This window comes from Diceros bicornis, chromosome 9 (assembly GCF_020826845.1).
Source record: "Diceros bicornis minor isolate mBicDic1 chromosome 9, mDicBic1.mat.cur, whole genome shotgun sequence".
Lineage (NCBI taxonomy): Eukaryota > Metazoa > Chordata > Mammalia > Perissodactyla > Rhinocerotidae > Diceros > Diceros bicornis.
Genome location: NC_080748.1, coordinates 22,297,173 through 22,318,269, shown reverse-complemented (window position 1 = coordinate 22,318,269; position 21,097 = coordinate 22,297,173). Strand labels below are relative to the sequence as shown.

At 42.8% G+C, this 21,097-nt stretch overlaps 2 protein-coding genes across 1 annotated transcript; one reads left to right on the top strand and one right to left on the bottom strand.

Moving 5' to 3' along the window:
* The window catches only part of LOC131409894 (phosphatidylinositol 3,4,5-trisphosphate 3-phosphatase TPTE2-like), a 233,745-nt gene that overhangs the window by 205,905 nt on the left and 6,743 nt on the right, over nt 1-21,097 (bottom strand).
* On the top strand, nt 15,275-19,126 carry LOC131410409 (stomatin-like protein 3). Its single transcript, XM_058548583.1, has 3 exons — nt 15,275-15,424; nt 16,352-16,555; nt 18,452-19,126. The coding sequence occupies exons 1-3, from the start codon at nt 15,275-15,277 to the stop codon at nt 18,653-18,655; spliced, it is 558 nt and encodes a 185-aa protein (XP_058404566.1). The 3' UTR covers nt 18,656-19,126.

Below are 21,097 nucleotides of genomic sequence, written 5' to 3'. Positions count from 1 at the left end.
CATCTCTTCCTAACTCCAAGCTCACTGACACCAGAGGGGTAGATCAGAAGCTGTAAAATGCTATGAATTAGGGCGTTTCCCCCCAGAGTCCTATTTCTTAAACATTTACTAGCAGACCACTAATCATTAGCCTTTGCGATTCTCTGTCACCTCTTTCTTTTTTTCTTTCTTTTTTCTTTAAGAGTTAAAGTGAAGTTAATTGGAATCTCCATCATCTAAATCTTAGAAGTTCTTCTCAATATTAATATGCAAAAGAATCTTCCTGGGGAGCTTTTGAAAACACAGATTCCTGATCCTCACCTCTAGAAGTTCTGTTACTCTAGATCTGGGATGGACTTGAGATTTTGCATCCAAATAAATTCCCAGGCTGGTGAGGATGCCAGACTGAGGCCACGCTTTGAATAGCACAGGATTTCTTTTTAGCAATTCCACGTTTTTCCTGAAAAATGTTCCTTGATGCAAGCTGTGTGCATATTTCAGAGAAAAAGGCAGAAGGGAAGATGACTTATAGGTGATGAAAGGTAGTGTTTACGCGTAGGGTTTCACTTTCGATTTTATGTTTAGTGCTTAAAATTCTTGATTGTCTAGGGAAAGAACCAGGAAGTTGCTGAGATTCCATTTTGGGGACTGTATCTCCACAGGATTGGAAGTGAATAGAAAGACGGGAGAGGGGCTGGCCCTGTGGTGTGGTGATTAAGTTTGGCCCACTCTGCTTCGGCGGCCCACGTTCAGATCCCGGGCACAGATCCTGGGTGCAGACCTACACCACTCGTCAGCAATGCTGTGGAGGCATCCCACATACGAAATAGAGGAAGATTGGCACAGATGTTAGCTCAGGGCTAATCTTCCTCAAGCAAAAAAAGAGGAAGATGGGCAATAGATGTTAGCTCTGGGAGAATCTTCCTCACCAAAAAAAAAAAAAAGATAAAACTTTCTTTAAAAAAGAAAGAAAGAGGAGAGAATTGTTAACACTACATTCCCAAGCCCAGGGAAGGTAGTTGTTCTCATTCCACACACCTTTTGTTTTTCTGCTGGGAAGCATCTTGTCTTTCTTGCTCTGGAAACACAAAGGAGTGTTTTTTTCACTTGACATGATTAATTTTTTATTTTAAAATTGCTTTTTAAAATCATAAAGGCATCAAAAATTAGGTAAACTCAGAAGAGTATAAACCAGTCATAGTTCCACCACTCAGAATTAACCACTGTTAATATTTTAGTTAATCTTTTTCCAATATTTTTTCTATGCATATATTTTTACCAATTAGGATCATACTGTTCGTATAATTTTGCATCCTACTACTTTTTTCTTTTAACATTATACCATAATAATCTTTTCATGTTTTTGTAAATTTTGAAAAATATTCATAATATAATATTGTGTAGATATATCATGCTTTGCTTAACTATTCCTCCATTGTTGTACTTTCAGGGTGTTTTTGATTTATCACTGTTATAAATAATGCCATCAGGAGACTGGGCATAAATCTTAAGGACAAAGTATTTGCACTTGTTGCTATTGGTAGTGTCGTCATTTCTGACAGAAAAGGCAGGGTGGGGGAGAGAGAACGGTGCAAGGCAAACATTTTCTCTTTAGTTTTTTCTCACAATGGTGTGGCGGTAAGGGTACAGTAAGGTGGTACATATGAAGGAGAAAATGCGAGGCCATATGGGTCTCAGGTTAAGTGACTCTTGAGAGCAAACGGAATCTGCTCTGATGGATTGATATTTCCAGACAAGAAACTTCAAACACATCAATAAATCTATTACATTGCTGAGCATCATTCTTGACATTTCAAAGCATTTAGTGTGCCATTCACTTCATTCATTCAATGAATGAATTAGAATCTACTGTGTATCAGGAGATGGAGACAGAAAATAAAATGCCTGCTCTCAAAGCACTGGGAATCTACAGGGAAGACCCACAAGTTAACTAAAAAGTACAATTACAGGGGAGGAAGACAATTCCTCTACTCTCTGGGTCCTCTAGCTGGTCTAAGAATTAAATTGACATGAGAGAATAACAGGAGAAAATCAAAGTTTAATAACATGTATACATGAGAGAAACCCAGGAAAACTGAGTAACTCGCCAGAATGGCCCAACCCCCCACCTTAAATACCATCTTCAGCTAAAGACAAAGGAAGATGTTGGGGTAAGGGGAAGTCAGTTATGGGAGATAAAAGCATTATTATTACATATTTTTGAACATTCTATTTTGAAATATATCTTAAATATTTCTCAGAAGGATCAAATGGCAAACAGGAACTCAGTATAAATGTGTCCTAAAGTTCATGTAGCTACTAAGCACAGATCATCCTTCTGTAGTTGAGATATACATGTGACAGTTTAGAAAACTCTTAGGATTACGGGATTTTGTGGTCATAGGACCAGTGATGATGATAAGATCATCATCTAGCTCTGATTTAGTAGTTTTGCACCAAAGATCTGGTATCTCGCGCTCTCTTTTTTTAAGGTTCTAAAAGTTATCTGAGTAATCTACACAGAAATTGAAATATAATGATGTACACGCGAAATTTATATAATGTTATAAACCAATGTTACCACCATAAAAAATGAAATAAAAATTATCTGAAAGAACTTATAAAATCAGTGGCCAGATTACTTTAGGAGATAGAAACCTTCAGGAGTTAGAGTTTTATTGTACGTTCTCCTTGAAAATGTAGTTCTTGCACATATAGTAGAGCCATCATCCTGACGGATCAGAACATCCACAGAGATATTTAGAATCCTACCTAGTAAAAGAAAAAAAAATTAAAAATAAAACAAAACACTATGTAAATTGTCAAAGCAAAAACTGCACCAGACAAAGTTAGACAAGAAAGACTTTAGTTAAGAACTATTGCAGTAGAGGAGAGAGGCCGGAAGTCCCTCTGAGCCAATTCTGCTGAAACAAACGGGGGTAGGGTTTTTAAAGGCTGGAGTGAGCGAGTGGAAAAGTACTGGAGAACCTTAGGGGCTGGTCCTAGGCCATCTGTGTTTACTAATAAACTTCTTATATCTTTATGACTGGCGGTATTTTTACAACTTGGAGCAAGGTGCCCACTGAAGTTAGGCTCCTACCCTCCCACAGAGGCTGGGAGATGGGGGTGCTATCTTCTTCTTCTTTTTTTTTTTTGTGAGGAAGATCAGCCCTGAGCTAACATCCGTGCTAATCCTCCTCTTTTTGCTGAGGAAGACCAGCTCTGAGCTAACATCTATTGCCAATCCTCCTCCTTTCTTTTCCCCCCCAAAGCCCCAGTATATTGTTGTACGTCATAGTTGCACATCCTTCTAGTTGCTGTCTGTGGGACGCGGCCTCAGCATGGCCGGAGAAGCGGTGCGTCGGTGCGCGCCAGGGATCCAAACCCAGGCCGCCAGCAGCAGAGCGCGCACACTTAACCGCTAAGCCACCGCCGGCCCTGCTATCTTCTTTGATGATTACATTTCAAAAGAATAGTTCCTGGGTCCTTGAGAAGATAGTCCTGGGTTATAAAACTGGCAAAAGGCTTTAAAAAAGATTTACATCTCAAAGGGGCAGAGAAAGAATTTACAATGATAAGTGTTCTAAAGAAAATGCTCTAGGGGCCTGCCAGGTGGCGCAGCGGTTAAGTGCGCATGCTCCACTTCCCAGGCCCGAGGCTTGCAGGTTCGGATCTCTGGAGGGCACACACCCACTGCATGTCAAACCATGCTCTGGCAGCATCCAGTATACAGTAGAGGAAGATGGGCACGGATGTTAGCCCAGGGCCAGTCTTCTTCAGCAAAAAGAGGAGCATTGCCATCAGATGTTAGCTCAGGGCTGATCTTCCTCACAAAAAAAAAAAAAAGAAAGAAAGAAAGAAAATGCTCTTTTTAAAGGGAAGGATCCGTTTAACATTTGATCAAGCTGAGGGAGGGGGCAGGCCCTGTGGTGTAGCAGTTAAGCGCGTGCGCTCCACTGCTGGCTGCCCAGGTTCGGATCCCGGGCGCGGATGGCCTCACCACTTGTCAGGCCGTGCTGTGGCGGCGTCCCACATAAAGTGGAGGAAGATCAGCAGGGATGTTAGCTCAGGGCCAGTCTTCCTCAGCAAAAATGATTGGCAGGGATGTTAGCTCAGGGCTGATCTTCCTCACGCACACAAAAAAAGCTGAGGAAAATGTTAGGCTGTCTTGACCAAAATACACCTCGAGGAAAATCCTAGGCAATGGCCTGGTTGACTAGAGGGCCTCCTGATACAGCTAATAATTCCTTTCCATGTAATTTACTTAATCCTCATAACTAGTTATTATTGTATTAACAGAGGAGGAAACTAAGACTTAAGCAGGCTAAGTGCCTTGTGAGATGTCATCTGGCTCTCAAATGGAGGTGTCTCCATTAGAACATGTGGCCGATTCACTAGGGGCCTGCACCTTCAGTGCCTGCTCGGCACTGTCCCCCGTCTGTCGTCAGGCTGCCTTTGCTGAAGGTTTTCCATTCTCTCTGTCCCCTGCTTTCTGAGAATGCAGAACAAGCAGTGAGTTTTCCATCCTTAGTACTAGCCTGAGCTTATATTCTCTGATCTTTATTTGAATTATTTATTGAGGTATGAGATACGTACAATAAAGAGCACAAGTCTTAAGTGTTTGGCTTGAGAGACTAAATATATAAACAGACAGTGGCTGGACTATATATAAAAATAGAACTTTGACCCACGACCTGCCGTGGCCTGCCCAGGAACCCAACCCTTTCTCTACAATAATCAGCCCAGGAAGCCAGCCTGCAATAAGTCAGACTTGCAGGAAGCACCAGATTGTTATCTCTAGTAACAATCCAGCAAGTAAACAATCACTTCTGCGTCTACCAGCCCAAAATGGCCAGGACTTGATTATATACTGACAGCTTCCCTACTTTTTGTCCTTGCTTCCAACTTAGGACCAACCAGAGAAAGCCAAATGTGCACCCTAACCAATCACATAGGATGTCCCACGTCTAGTGGGGCCCACAGCCTCCAGTCGGGGCACACCTGGAGCCTTCCCTTTGGTTCACACTAAAGCTTCCCCACTCCTCTGCCTGCCTTTGTGTCTCTGCCAAAACTCAACTGACAGTGGCTGACTCCCTTGCTTCAGCAAATTGAGAATAAATAGCCTTTACTTTCTCATTTGGTTGGTCGTTGTGTATTTCCATAGGCTCTCTATGTGTAATCTATGTAAGCATCCAGATCAAGATACGGAGCATTTCCAGCACCCTAATATGCTCCCTCGTCCCTTCCCAGATAACACCCAACCACCGGCAACCCCACTACCTGGAGACAGCTACTACCCTGACTTCAAACATAATAGATTAGTTTTGCTTGTTCTTGAGTGAAGTGGTACAGTATAAGTGAGATATACAGTATATACTCTTATACATGGAATCAAAAATTACAGACTCTTGTGTCTGGCTTATTTTGCCCAATATTTTGTCTGTGAGATTCATCCATATTCTGCATATGGCAGTAGGCTCATCTTTTCTCTTTCTGAGTAATATTCCTTTGTATGAACACATCACAACTTTATTCATTGTACTGTTGATGGGTTTGGGTGGCCCTTCTTTTCTTGGAGAATAAAATTGCAATGAACATTCTTGAATATGTTTTGCGCTGTAATCAGCACTCATTTCTCTCAGGTATTACTTAGAAGTTGAACACTCAGTCATAAGGTAAGTATGCCCTGGCTTTAGTAGATACTTCCAAATAGTTTTTCAAGGTGATTGTATCAATTTGCATACATGAAAGCTCCAGTTGCTCCACAACTTTGCTAAAATGTCATATTGTCAGTCTTGAATGTTTGCTATTCTGGAAGCTGTGTATTATTATCTCATTGTGGTTTTAATGTTCATTTCCCTGATATGTAACGCACATCATTCTGTTTTGGTGCTTTTAAACAGCATCATAGCACCCAAATGGCTATTTCTGCTTAGAGAGGAAATGACTATTTACAGTAACACAGATCTGTGGGCAAGAATTACATGTAGTGTTGATCTAATATTTAAATACTGTTGACCAAGCCAAAGTTGGGAAATAAACAACCAAGTCACCTCACCTGTTTTATTTACTAAAATTCATTTCCACTTCCAATGCTATCTAAGTGGGGCTAGTGATTGGGAATATTCTCCCCTCCTTTCTGGCCTCACACGAGTTACAAATCTTGCCTGGAGTGTTTACCCCTAATCCTAAAGGGTGTTCAAGTCTCCGCTGGTGCTCTGTGCTGTGTTTAAGCACCAGGAACAAAGCCCCAGAGGTGCACCTCTACAAGCAAAGCTTGGTTTTGCCTCACTGCCTAAGTCAATAAAGGTAGACATGAATTACTGTCAGTTTGTGGAATTTGTGGGTACCACCTTACTCAAGGAGAGAGAAAATGATGATGGTGACAACACTAACCAGGAAGTTTTCTGTCTGCAAAATGAAGAATTGGCCTTCGTTATCTTTAAAGTCCTTCCGACTGAGGTCCCAGAGTCCTTCTCCCAGTGTCAGCAGCGCTGGGCCTCGGGTTCCGTGCCTGATGGCTCTACCTTTCTCTTTGCAGACTGAAGGAAAGATGTTGACTAAACATTCTCCTGTTCTTTGTCACAGCCACATACAGGAGGGAATCTCCACTTATATCACCAGCTGTACACATCCTAGAAGGAAGCACAGCAGAGCCCTGATTCTATTATTACACCTGTCCCTATGGTCTAGACTTGAAGCGCTAGACTTGAACTCTTGATGGGACTTTCCCCATCTTATTCTCCTTTGTATCCTCAGCTCCAGCACAGTGCCTGGTGTATAACTGGTAAAATATTTGTTAAATGGATGAATAATAAATCTTGGTCAATTTGTTGGAGGTGGCAAAATCCAGTTCTCTACCAGGAAGTAAGCACATGATGATGGCTTTATGGTATCATGACAGTTACCCACAGAAAATGCACATCCATGGATTTGGATAAAGCAGGAGATGATTAAATGTGCTCAGCGCTTAGTGGCTAACAGAGAGGTTGTGTGGCTCCTTTTCCTTCCATTATCCCCTTAGTCTCAGGGAAGGTTCTGGCAGGAGCCTTGTGTAGGCTGAAGGAAAGGTGGTATGGAAGATTTCTGAAGATCCTTTGTAATACAATCCCTGCATATCCTTTCAGTCAGAATTGTCATCCTCAAATCCACTTCTCAGCACAGCATCCTGGTTTTGACTGTGGGAGGGGGTGGGATGGGGGGAAGGCTGGCTGAAAGATTTGCTCTGCTGGAAGCCGTAAAAGCAGGCTTTGTGCTCCCCCCGGAGCCCTGCAGGGAGGCTGACAACAGCGCCTTAGGCGGCGGCTAATGACATCCCACAGGCTCCACAAGTCTCCCAGCAGCAGAGGCCTGGGTAATTCTATGCTCAGGTGTAAATCTTGGAAGACTAATCGCGTCCTCATCTCTTGTCTCAGCACATTTAGTACCTAACAGACCCCACTCCCATTAAGGATGCAAGGGCTTGACGGGACTCCCGAGGAGCTCCTGTAGGTCAGGGCCATTTTCTCTGTGACAAACACTTGCTTATGCAGCTTGCTGTTAAGGCTGTAGCTACTCTGGAAATACCTAGGGCTGGCTCCGGGCCTAAAGTGTAGCTGGTGTCCTTGTTGGAGTCCCAGCTGCCTGTGTGTCCTGCATTGTTAAAGTCACAGCCTGGAGCACCCCAAGGTTCCCGAATACCACATACTGCAGTGTCAGCAGGGAGGGAACACCAAAGGTGGCAGGAACTGTGCTGCCTTCTCAATGCTTTTGTCAAGATTCCAGGAAAGTGCAAGTTGTCCCAGAGAGGCGTGTAGAAGCACAGTATTGCAGCCTTGTTTGTAAAGGTAAAAATTGCAAGTAACCTTAATGTTGATCAATAGGAGAATGGCTAAGTAAATTGAGACACAGGTTTAGGATGGAATAGTAGGCAACAATTAAGAAGAATGAGGTAGATCTGTATGTAATGACATGGAAATATCTCCAAGATATATTCAGTTAAGGAAAAAAAGTAGAAACAGATACAGTGTGATGTTGTTTCTCACAAAATCTACAAATCTAAACCAAGAGTTTTCTAATTGTACATACATGTAGATTTCATGTATGTAAATACGTAGGAATGGCTCTATAAGGAAATATAGATAACTATTCATAATACATTGATAACTATGAGACCTTCTAGATAAAAGTGAATTGAGAGGAGAGTCAAGGGGACTTTAGTTTTATCTGCATTGCTTGGACAGATATTTTTTTCACAATGAGAATGTATATATAGGTTGTATCATTAACAATAATAAAAAAGCACTAATGGGGGCCGGCCCTGTGGCTTAGCAGTTAAGTATGCGCGCTCCGCTACTTGGCGGCCCGGGTTTGGATCTCAGGGCGCATACTAACCCACTGCTTGTCCGGCCATGCTGAGGCGGCGTCCCACATACAGCAACTGAAAGGATGTGCAACTATGGCATACAACTATCTACTGGGGCTTTGGGGAGAAAAGAGGGGAAAAAGAGGAGGAGGATTGGCAATAGATGTTAGCTCAGGGCCGGTCTTCCTCAGCAAAAAGAGGAGGATTGGCATGGATGTTAGCTCAGGGCTGATCTTCCTCACACACACAAAAAAAGGCACTAATAAATAAAATACAACAAAGAGTCTATGAGAATGCACAAAACGTCTTCTTACCCTGCAAAGTGATAGTTTGATCCACTTCAATGTGGCCCAAGGGTTTGGAAAGTGATATTTTAGGAATTTAAACTTTGGCACATGCAGGAGGCCAGCCTGGTGGTGCAGCAGTTAAGTGCGAACGCTCGGCTGCAGCAGCCCGGGGTTCACAGGTTCGGATCCTGGGCGTGCACCAATGCACTTGTCAAGCCATGTTGTGGCACCGTCCCATATAAAGTAGAGGAAGTTGGGCACGGATGTTAGCCCAGGGCCAATCTTCCTCAGCAAAAAAAAAAAAAAAAAAAAGGAGGATTGGCATCGGATGTTAGCGCAGGGCTAGTCTTCCTCACAAAAATCTATCAATCAATCAATCAATCAATAAACAAACTTTGGCATATGCAGACAAGCCCTTATTGTTGTTGAGTATATCTTGATGTGTATTTAGAGCCTATACAAGGACATTTGCACCCAAAAGTTTTTACTGCTAAATATGTATCTAAAACTTAGATACTTTTTATCTATCAGAATGTCACAATTGAGAAGACTGGAAATGTCTAGTGAGGACAGGGCATGTGGCAATAGGCATAGTGTCATGGTGTGCTGTTGATGAGAGGGCAGATTGGTACAAACTCTTTGAAGGGCATTTACCATCTATCAAAATTGTAAATACTAATCCCTTTGACCTGACACTTCCACTGCTAAGAATTTATCCTATACAAGTGCACAAAAACACACATTAAAAAGCATTCATCACAGCATTTTTTGTAAGAGCAAGGTCCTAGAATCTTCTTAAATATTCAAAAATATATGGCTTGGGCACCAACCAGTCAGTATCAGTAAAATGGGTAAGTGAGGATGGATTTGAGGTGGTATCCGTTAGACTTAGTGACTTCTGGGGTTGGATGGGGGGAAGCAGTGATGACCTTGCGTCTCTAACCTAGACGACAGCGTGGACAGTTAAGGCATTAACTGAGACAGAGATAGCACAAGGTGTTTGTGGGATATTCTGGGTGGAGATGTCTAGTAAATATAATTAGTTCTAGTGCATGTGTGGAGAATGTGAATCAATTGGAGGAAGTCTAGAGGGGAGGATGGGGTGGTTGTCAAGGAGAGGAGAACAAAAAGGAACGAGGATTAAAAAGAAGATGAAATAGTGAATATAAAGAATTCTAAAGTAAAAGGGTCAGCCAGACCTGTATGTTTCACAAACAGGAATTCTAAGACATGAGACTTGATTTGAACTTGGTCCCATCTTATTGCAAGGCAATATTCATTAGGCCAACATGTCCCTGTAACCATGATATGTGATTAGGAGAAAGACATCTAAGGTAATGAGCCAATGTAACAAAATTCCATGAAAAGTCAGAAACGTAAAATATCGACGTCTGACAAGTCTCTGTAATATCCATCAATCTGTGAAATGGAATTACAGTAGTATACATTTACTAATATAGATATTAATGTACGGGCCAGGAGCCAAAACAAAATAATCTCATTTAATTGTCATCGAACACTTCAAGGTAGGTAATTTCTACTCCCCTCCTACAGATGAAGAAATGGAGGCTCAGAAGCATTGAGTGGCTTACCTAAGGCCACAGCATTGGTAAGTAAGAGAGCTCTCATAGAAACTCATAACTAAAGACGCTTCAAAATGTTTTTCCTTGTGCCACATTGTCTCCCTCTGGGGATAATAGTACTTACCTATCTACCTCAGAGCTTGCCTTGAATTTCACCTGGAGAATTCTCCAGGCCCAGGGATCTGCCTTTTAAAATGGCACCTTGATGATTCTGATGTGAGTAGTCAACGGATCACACTCTGAGTAACACTGTTTTATGTGTTTTAAGAATAATAAATCATGACATGTAATGGTAATTATTATTGTCGATTGCTATGAGACTTTTCTTGGAAGGGACAAGTCGATTTTAATCTAAAACCCCGAATGAATGTTGTTTGTGTGTGTGTGTGCGTTCCTGCATTCATGGGTGTGCAAAGATTTAGGTTGCTTCCTCAGTCCCCTCAGGCTTGGCCAGCCTTCTGGGTAGTTTCCTCACCCACACAACTGGATGTCTGTTGTAAGAGCCACATCAGTGACAGGCTGCTTCCCTCTCACTTCCTAGGCATCAACAGTAAACGTCTTGGCGTGTGTGGCTGGATCCTCTATTCCCTTTCTTTGCTGTTGATGATCATTACCTTCCCTGTCTCCATATGGATGTGCTTGAAGGTAATACCCTGGGAAATAAATTGGCCTCTCTATAGGAGCTGATGAGCCATTAAGACTAAATGCTCTCCCTTCATCTCTTAGATCATTAAGGAGTATGAACGTGCTGTTGTATTCCGACTGGGACGCATCCAAGCTGACAAAGCCAAAGGGCCAAGTAGGACTGCCCTGACAAGGATCATGGGCACCTATTACCACCACTCCTGCCACCAATATTTTCCCTGGCAGTGCCTATTGAGAGGCAGTGAAAACTCACAGGGAGCTGGAGCCCTAGCCTTTCTGTAATTGAATGATGTTGTCCTCTTATGCAAGTTAATGGGAGTGACCACCAGACCACTATTGGAGGCTTAGGAAATCTGGACCTGCTTCCTAACACTCCCTCTGAGAGTTTCAGTGAACATGAGCAAAGAGTGGCTCTGGTTACACTAGCTGGACGTCACTTATTACCTGGGCCACTAAGAGAACGACGGAAGAACGAGAGGCGGGAGGAAATGGCAGAGGGAGATGATTACATTACTCAGGGAGAGTATTCCAGGAGCTGGTTGTTCATTCTCACTCTTTGAAAAGACCTACTGGAAAAGTAAAAGGTAATTTCCTCTCCTGGCAAGTAGATTAATAGAAACAGACCTGGAAGCCATTGTACAACTCTTTTTGTCAAATGTAGTGTTTATTTCTGTTCTTTCTCCACAAACTTAGAATAAAAATGTCCCAAACTGTTCATGTTATAAAAGGATGAGATTTTTTTTGGGGGGGGGAGTATCAGGCACTAAAACTCCCTAGAACTAAGGTACTGATTTAATACTCATAACTTGCGGGTATATATTTAGCTAAACTATGTGAAATTCCTAATATTTGTTTTGTTTTGTTTTTAATTAATTAATTTTGTTTGTGTGAGGAAGATCAGCCCTGAGCTAACATCCATGCCAATCCTCCTCTTTTTGCTGAGGAAGACTGGCCCTGGGCTAACATCTGTGCCCATCTTCCTCCACTTTATGTGGTACGCCGCCACAGCATGGCGGGACAAGCGGTGCGTCGGTGCACGCCAGGGATCTGAACCACCGGCCGCCAGCAGCGGAGCGCGCACACTTAAGGGCTACGCCACGGGCTGGCCCCTACTCTTTGTTTTTGACTGACAAAAATGGCAATTTCACATGATAAATTCTGATATTCTTGAAAAGAGAGGCTATCAAAAACAGCATCTTAGAAGATACATGGAAAACAACGATTATTAGCTATGCTTCTCTGATAACATTTGTTTTCTGCCCCTTAGTGTGAAGTATTTGAGTAAAATCATTCTCCCGCCCACGGGACGGTAAGATCTCCAGGAGCAGGAACTCTTACTCACTGTGACTCTGTGTGTGCTGCCCTTGGCCATGCACTGGGGCAGGCACTCAGATACCTGTTACATTAAAAAAACTAGTGAGAGGGCCGCCCGTGGCTTAGCGGTCAAGTGCGCACGCTCTGCTACTGGAGGCCCAGGTTCGGATCCCGGGCGCGCACCGACGCACCGCTTCTCCGGCCATGCTGAGGCCGAGTCCCACATACAGCAACTAGAAGGATGTGCAGCTATGACATACAACTATCTACGGGAGCTTTGGGGGGTGGGGAAAGGAGGAGGATTGGCAATAGATGTTAGCTCAGGTCTGATCTTCCTCACACACACACACAAAAATAAGTGAGAAACTTCAAAGGAGAAGCTTGTGAAGGAGGCTTGGCCATTTCAAGTATTATAATCCTACTTGTCTAATTTCATAAAGAATCTAAGAGAAAGAAGGCAGAAGGGACTTATTATGGATGCTCTTATGAGTTTGTCAAAACAGAAGTATAAGAATCATCCAACTGAGGTATAACAGACCAAGGTTAACTCCTTCCTAGTCATGTTGCATATGGTGCGGCTAAGACTGTAAATGAGAATAAAATTGGATTTGAGAGAGGTAGAAGAGCTATAACTTGGAGGACTCTAGAGAAAAATGTATCTCTTTTAAATGAATTTTCCCAGAAGATTTCACCACTAAATGTCCCAGGATAACTGCTCTCGTCATACATGTCTCTGGGGCTAATGAGTTACCTCAGAATGTCATAAGAGCCGGAGGGAAACAAGCCAAATTGCTAATGGAAAACCTCTCCACTTTTGTAAATTGTAAATTATCCTTTAATAATAAAAGTATTAATAATAAGAGCTGGCACTTCTTGAGCACTTAATACATACCTGGCATGGTGTTAAGTGCTTTATTTCATTATCATGTTGAATCATGCTTAATCTTCACCACCATCTTACATATATATTAGGCAACTGAAGCTCAGAAAAGTTAGGTGAATGTTCCCAGGTCACAAGCTAGTAATTGGTAGGGCTAGGATTTAACTCTCTCTAGTTCTAAGGGCCATGATCTTAACCAGTGACCTGGCACCAAAAAAGGAAGTAAATTAGGCAGTAATTCTTTTTTTTTTTTTTTTAATTTTATTTATTTTTCCCCCAAAGCCCCAGTAGATAGTTGTATGCCATAGCTGCACATCCTTCTAGTTGCTGTATGTGGGACGCGGCCTCAGCATGGCTGGAGAAGTGGCGCGTCACTGCGCACCCGGGATCCGAACTCGGGCCGCCAGCAGCGGAGCGCGCGCACTTAACCGCTAAGCCACCGGGCCGCCCTAGGCAGTAATTCTCACCACAAGTCTCAGAAAGGTTTAGAGACCAAAAGAAAGAAAGTACCTGAGCAGCATTTTCTGTTGATGCTACCAGCCTTTTGCATGGTACTCAACCTAAAAACTTGTTTCTTCTTTGAAAATACAAACAATAGCACAAAAACTTTCTGGTAAATGGAAATGGGTTGGTGTCCTCATCTTGCTGACATCCCTTGGGGTTCTAATCTTTGTAATTCTTGCTAGAGAGAGCATTCACCAGGGGAATGCTAAGGAGTCATAGGATCCTCAGATGACTTTTCTTCTTCCCCATCCTTCCCCCACCCAGCCCAATCTAAATACTTCTCAACACAGAGGGAAGTAAAAGTGCTTACAATTGCGGAATGCCATTGACTTGAACTAGAACACAGCTATGGAGAAACTGTAAATTCTGCCATACATTGGTTTTAGGGACTCTGAAATCCTGGGAAGATTTTAATTCTAACATTCCTTCAGTACTATTGAAGATGAATGAGAACGTTGACAGCCACTGATATTCAAGGTCAAAAATCTATTATTTAATCTTTTATACAGACAGCTTTAATATAGGGAGACCAATTTTCAAAATATCCTTTTAAATTGTTAAATTCAACACTTGGACAGAAGTAGATTGAGTATTTTAAAAATAAAATCTAAAAATTAAATGTCCAGGATCTTTAGCTTTTTACCAAAAGATTTAAATTCCTAGGGAACCACTTTTCTTTAGTCATTAACTGATGGGAGGAAATAATTTTCCCCAAAGTTATAGGTGTACATATTGAAGATCATCTGAGAAACATCTATAGTCCCATGAGAATGATGTACCATATAGCTAGGAGACAATTTGTTGTTGTTATTTTCAATAGGGTGAAATTTTAATCCACATTTTCTTTTGCATAGGTTTGATCCTGGTCCTGCCCTGCATAGACGTGTTTGTCAAAGTTGATCTCCGAACTGTTACTTGCAACATTCCTCCACAAGAGGTTAACACTGGTTAAAGATATGTTACTAGAAATAAAACCGATATCTTTCCCATTACTTGGACAACTGAAATTTAACAGTATGTTTTTAAACTCTAAAGGGGAAGATGAACTGAATCCCCATAGAGACCTGCGTGAGGAGGCCTAGGTGGCTTCTCAAACTACTGGGCTTTGTTTTGCCAAATGAGAATGAAGCCGGGGCAAGGGCCGACTGGCTAGAAGATGTGGAATGACTGGGTAGGAGAAAGCCCAAGAGAGGAGAGACAAGGGATTCAGTTGGCAGAGAAGCTGGGATGGAGGAGGACAGAGCAGATGCTCAGAAGAGACAAATAAATCATTATATGAAAGAGCTGAATTTAATTTGGCAGAGGGCAGTGGTTGGTGACAGTATTGTCCTCTCCATCCCTTCTCAGATTTTTTAGTTATATCGGTATCACTCACCTTTGCCTTAAATTTTTTTTGTGTTTGGATGCAAGAAAGTGGGGTAGTATTGGAGAAACAGCAGATGCTGTACAGGGCCTACCCACATTTGGATTTTAAATAATTCTTTTCAATTCTTAAAGTATTGCAAATAAATGAACAAAAACAGTAACTGGGCAATAGGAGAGAGAAACAGAGTTACTAATAATCATGTCACTCTCTGATAACCAAATGATGCAGCAAGAGGGAAGAAAATGTGAGTAGGACCTATGATGTGGGAGGGCAAAGGAGATGAGAAGAGAGAAAATCAACATTTGTCAGTAAATGTTAATTTTCTTCTTTCTGGTCCAGGAAACTCAATCAAGACTCAACAATGATGTCTGCATGCCGCTGGTGGGAACAGCAGTCCTTACTTTAGGATTCACCCCAGCCATGAGAGAGCTCGGGATGCTCAGTGACCTATCGTGGGCCTTTTCTGGCTCCATGGCAGACAGTTCTAGGCAGGAGAAGGGAGTTCTAGGTTCTGCTCCCACAGTACAACCGGAAATCTCATTTGCTCCAAAGGACCTTGCTGCATTATTTAGAATGATTAATGCAGAGCCTCTATGTAAAGCTAAATTGATTTTTCTTTATATGAATACAGTACACGATCTCTGGTGCCATCTATGTTTTCTAAGAAGCACTGCTGTTCAACAAGTCTGATAAAAACTGAAAACCAAGTGAAGGGAGACATGTGTATGGTGATCGACAAACAAAAATGTACAACCAAAATTTCACAATGTTATAAACTATTAAGACATCAATAAAAATACATATATATATAAGGGGGCCGGCCCCGTGGCGTAGTGGTTAAGTGCCGGTGCTCTGCTGCTGGCGGCCTGGGTTTGGATTCCAGGCGCGCACCGATGCACCGCTTGTCAGGCTGTGCTGTGGGGGCATCCCGTATAAAGTGGAGGAAGATGGGCATGGATGTTAGCCCAGGGCCAGTCTTCCTCAGCAAAAAAAAAAAAAGAGGAGAATTGGCACGGATGTTAGCTCAGGGCTGATCTTCCTCACACACACACAAATATATATATATATATTAAAAAAACTGAAAACCAAAAATATTTCTAGTATCAGGGAAACAGGGGTTCTATCTCTGTTTAGAAGGGAGAATTCCAGCAGGTTCTACCATGACCTTTTAAAACTAAAGTGCCTGTTCTCACCATGGCTAATCAAGGGCCTCTGCCTATGGGCTATAAGACTTCCCTGACATGAAGTTACGGGGAGAGGTACAGACCACACATGTGTAGGAATTTTGTTATCAACTAGGACAATGTTGTATTCAAGCCAGGACGGATTTTTGGTGACTGAGTTGTCATTAATGCCCTCCTCCTGTGGAGAGGCTCCTGAGCTGGCTGACACTTTGTCTATGGTTGTGAAAGTCATAAACATGTGATTTTCTCTGTACTTGCTCTCCAGATCCTCACCAGAGACTCTGCGACTACTCAAGTGGATGGAGTTGTCTATTACAGAATCTATAGTGCTGTCTCGGCCGTGGCTAATGTCAACGATGTCCACCAAGCTACGTTTCTGCTGGCTCAGACCACTCTAAGAAATGTCTTGGGAACACAGACCTTGTCCCAAATCTTAGCTGGCAGAGAAGAGATCGCCCATAACATCCAGGTAAAGACACCGGGAACTGACAGCCTGCATCTTTAATTCATTCATTTTAGTCCTCAGTGATTATCAAATCTCAGCAGTTCAAAGCATCTCCGTGTGCACACATGTGCACGTGCATGTGCGTGCGTACACACACACACACACACACCCTGCTCTAAACAGATGGGCTTCAGTTTGTGGTTTTGTTTCTTTATAATCACGAGGTTAAATTTAAATATCTGGGTAGGAGGAAGGAGCTCTTGGAATTACGTGCTTTATCCATTTTCTTTGGCATTCAAAATTATGAATTAGCATTGTACACTTTAGCCTTTTCTGAGGAGGTCGGAGACCAGATTTATTTTTAGCTAGGATTACTCCAGAAGAAGCGCAGCCGTGTATGCCTGCGCTTCAGTGGAGTGTGGCAGTTAGAAGAGGATGCGGTTGAGTCAGCACAGGCCTGCCATCCCTGGAAAATCTGACGTCATACCAGCGATATCAACCACAATATTAATATCATCATAATTAAAATGTTGATGAGATTGTAGCAGGGATCCAGCTCACCTCTTGCACACCCTAGTTTATGGACAATTACATTTCTGTATTTTCTTAAATCAATTAAATTTTCATTCTGAGTCTCCCTTCTGTTAGTTAGGAAGGAAATTCACCTTTGGTCCTTCTTGGCATCTCCTCCAGTCCCTAATGTAGCGCAAAGGCTGTAAGGGTTTGTGAGATAATATCAGTTCTGCACGATCACTCTCCGTGTCATTTGTAAGAGCCCTGTGAGTTTGACAACTCAGATGTTTCCCCGGCTGCAGTCGTGTCACTGGTTTCCTGTGAGGTCTCAGGGTCTCCTGGGCTTCTACAGGGAACACAGAAAGGCAAGGGATCACTTGTCCATTGGTAATATCTCTGCCCCCTCCCCTTTGAGGGAAGTGCCCACGTGATCTCACTATTTTGCAAGGCATTCTTTCTCATCCCTCCCTCTCCAGGATAACAAGCAAGAGATCCTCAATGGTTTTAAGCTTTTACAAAGGACAAGAATATCTTTGATTTAGGCTGCTTCTGCTCTAAAAACCGTATCTTGCTACCTTGTTTAAAACTGGCCACAGGGCAGAGGTTAAACGGAGCAAGAAAAATAATATCTCAAGATAATATTTATTGAGTCCTTGCTAGGCACTGATAGATACCTTACATGTGTTACTGCCAAACCTCATGACAGGCCTGAAAGGAAATCTTTAATATTTTTTTATTTTTATTTTTTTATTTATTTTTTCCCCCAAAGCCCCAGTAGATAGTTGTATGTCATAGTTGCACATCCTTCTAGTTGCTGTATGTGGGACGCGGCCTCAGCATGGCCGGAGAAGTGGTGCGTTGGTGTGCGCCCGGGATCCGAACCCGGGCCGCCAGCAGCAGAGCACACGCACTTAACCGCTAAGCCACAGGGCCAGCCCAAAAGGAAACCTTTAATAGGTGAGAAAACTGAGAATCAGGGAGGTTAAGTAACTAGCCGAATAATTCACAGCTGCAAATGGCAGAGCCAAGACAAAATCCAGCTGTCTGAGAAACCCATGCATTGCTGCCTGCTTGATGTCAGCAACAGGAAAACTTGGGGTATTTGCTCAAATCTAGATGGACAGTATATATTTCATTAGGGCTGGTTTTGGAGTGAATCCTGCTGGGAGACCATCCTCTAAAAGATCTATCAAGTTTTGTTACCGAATCCTTCCTGGGATTCACTTCAATTTCAGGAAGTGAGCAATAAGAACTGCTATTCCTTTCCTCAGACTGTCTCACTGCAAATGCTGTAAACACAAAAGAAGAAGGGGAAGAGGCATTTATCCTGCAGTATAAAACATATCAGAGACGTACATCACGTCACCTGTCTTCTGATCAATGTCCTTTCCTTTGACTCGGAAACAGACGATACTTGATGATGCCACCGAGCTGTGGGGGATCCGAGTGGCCCGAGTGGAAATCAAAGATGTCCGGATTCCTGTGCAGTTGCAGAGGTCCATGGCAGCTGAGGCCGAGGCCACCCGGGAAGCAAGGGCCAGGGTAAGGGCTACTCCGTCTACACTGGAGGGCAAGCTGGCTCACCTTGGAGCAGACGAGGATAGAGCTTGAATGGAAAATCAGGCTCCCTTAATTATTTTGATAAGAAAAGTGTTTCTGTTTTACAGTTTTGACTGAGAATTGCCCCCTGATTTAAAAGGTAATGGGCAGCCTAACGTACTTCGAGGAAGCTTGGTAACAGGTCTTGGGTCAAGGGGGCACTCGGCAACTTGCTCAGTGACTTAGCAAGGTGAGTCCCAACTCTGGCTGCACATGAGTTTCCTAGAGAGAATTGAACTCAGCAAACACCAGTTCCCAGGCCTCACCTCAGACTCGGTGAGCAGAGTCCCAGTGGGCCCAGGAACCTGCATTTTTATAAAGCTGGTGATTCTGATGTAGCCAACTTTGTGCTCGTCTTTTGAGCATCTTTGTTCTAATGTGTTAAGTGTACTGGATGAAAAGAGGGATGATTAAGTACAATCCAGGTTAGAATTACAAAATGTAAGCACACCCTGGCCTCGAGTGTTCTTGCATCTGTGGGATCTATAGCCTTCATGTCTATGTGGATGGGTTTCCTGAAGAATCGGAAACCAATTAAGATTAGAAGCCCTTCCTGTACCCTCTTCAGAATCTTACTTGTAAGCCAATGAAGGTTTTCCTCTGCCCTCATTCCTTACGCATCCCTGCTTCATCTGCTAAGCTCCAGTAGCTTCCAAGCAGTGGGCTTGCCCATGATGGATGGGAGGGTGCTTTGCACACAGGCAGTGAGTTCCCATGGATGGGGCAGCTGAGTTCCAAATTCTTCTTGGGCATTCTGAGAACTAGAAGAGGAGCCCAGTACTTAAGAGATTTCCAACAAGCAAGTGTTATCAGGCTGCCACTTGCTGCTACTTGAAATCAAGAGCAGAGAGAACTTGAAACAATGCTTACATTCTAAGAATGAGACTAAGCTGGCAACAGAATAAAATTCAAAACTCTCCTATGATAAGTAAAAATGACAGGAAAAAAGGCAATTAGAGGCCTTGAATTTCAGACTTCTCTGAAAACTAACGCAGCGATGGTGAGGCTCCAAAATGATGAAGAGCATCACTGGGGGGAGGGCCCTGTATTTGACTGGGTTAAAGACAGTGCTTTCATTTTATGCAAAAATGAAGTCTAGGGACTCATAATTCGTAAAATATCTTCCCGCTTCCTGCGACCCCCTCAAAATTCTGTAGTCACATTAGGATGTGAAACTCTTGCCAAAGAAGGAAGGAGATGAAACACGTATGGCAAAGCGGGGCTGGGAGTGAGGTCTCAGTACAGACTCAGAAAAAGAAAGCACTATCACAGTTGTAAACTTTTATTTCTGAACTCTTTCATTTCTGTCGTTTTAGGTCCTTGCAGCAGCAGGAGAAATGAATGCTTCTAAATCTCTGAAGTCAGCCTCCATGGTGCTGGCCGAGTCCCCCATAGCCCTCCAACTGTGTTACCTACAAACCTTAACCACCGTGGCCACAGAGAAGAATTCCACGATTGTGTTTCCTCTGCCCATGAATATACTAGAGGGCATTGGTGGTGTCAGCTATGATAACCACAAGAAGGCTCCCCACAGAGCCTGAGGCCCTCCTGATGCAGCCAGCCTTGGCTTAGGGAGTCTTTCCTGTGAAGAAGCCAGCAGTTAGAAGTGCTGGGAATTTCAGCACTATTCAAGCAGAGTAATCCACAGCTAGAATAGCATCAGCAGGGAAATGCTATAGAGGCTACCAAAAAAAAAAAAAAAAAAAATGAGGGCTGTGTACTACTTTTATTTTTAAGAACATAAACAATTTTGCATTATTCTTGTAATACTCAGTAACCGTCCCTAACTTACAGCAGGAACTTGCTTGCAGCAGGGGGAGGAAATCTTTGGGTGACTGTGACCAAGATCTCAGAATTACTTTTTTAATGGTTTTAAGAAGCTCTCTAGGTAATCTGTGAAGTAACGTAGGTCTCATATTTATGCTAGATATTTGCTTTATAATTCCAAAGTAATTATTTGCTAAATCTCCAATAATTACAAGAAAATCCCACAATGCTTAAAATCATGATTGATTTTGATGTTGAAGGCTAAAGAGGCGCTGAGGCTTCCAGCTGCAAATTTCTCACCAAGCCTGCAGGGCAGATTGCACTCAGCGCTCTTGCTGAGCTGCTCCTGCTGGGAGTGGGGGCCAGTTCTCAGCCTCCAGGCACCTAGTTAGAGGGTGGGGCAGGCACCGTCAGGGGGAAAGCTCCAGCCAGCTTATCTGCTTACAAGTGAGAATGCTTGTCAAAGGTTGAAGTCAGTGGGGACTATCCTTCTGTGGATTTCTTGTGTCACTCTATTTTTAGTCCCAAGAGCCATAAGTAATCAAGAATTGTTTGTAAATGCTGGTCTCCCACTCCAAAAAAAAAAAAACCTGTTAAAAATAAAGAAGCTGTAGAATGTGGATGTGATGTATTTAAAAATTGCTTTGTTAGAGATTAGTTTGTTGCCATGGTGCAATTTTCTTTTGG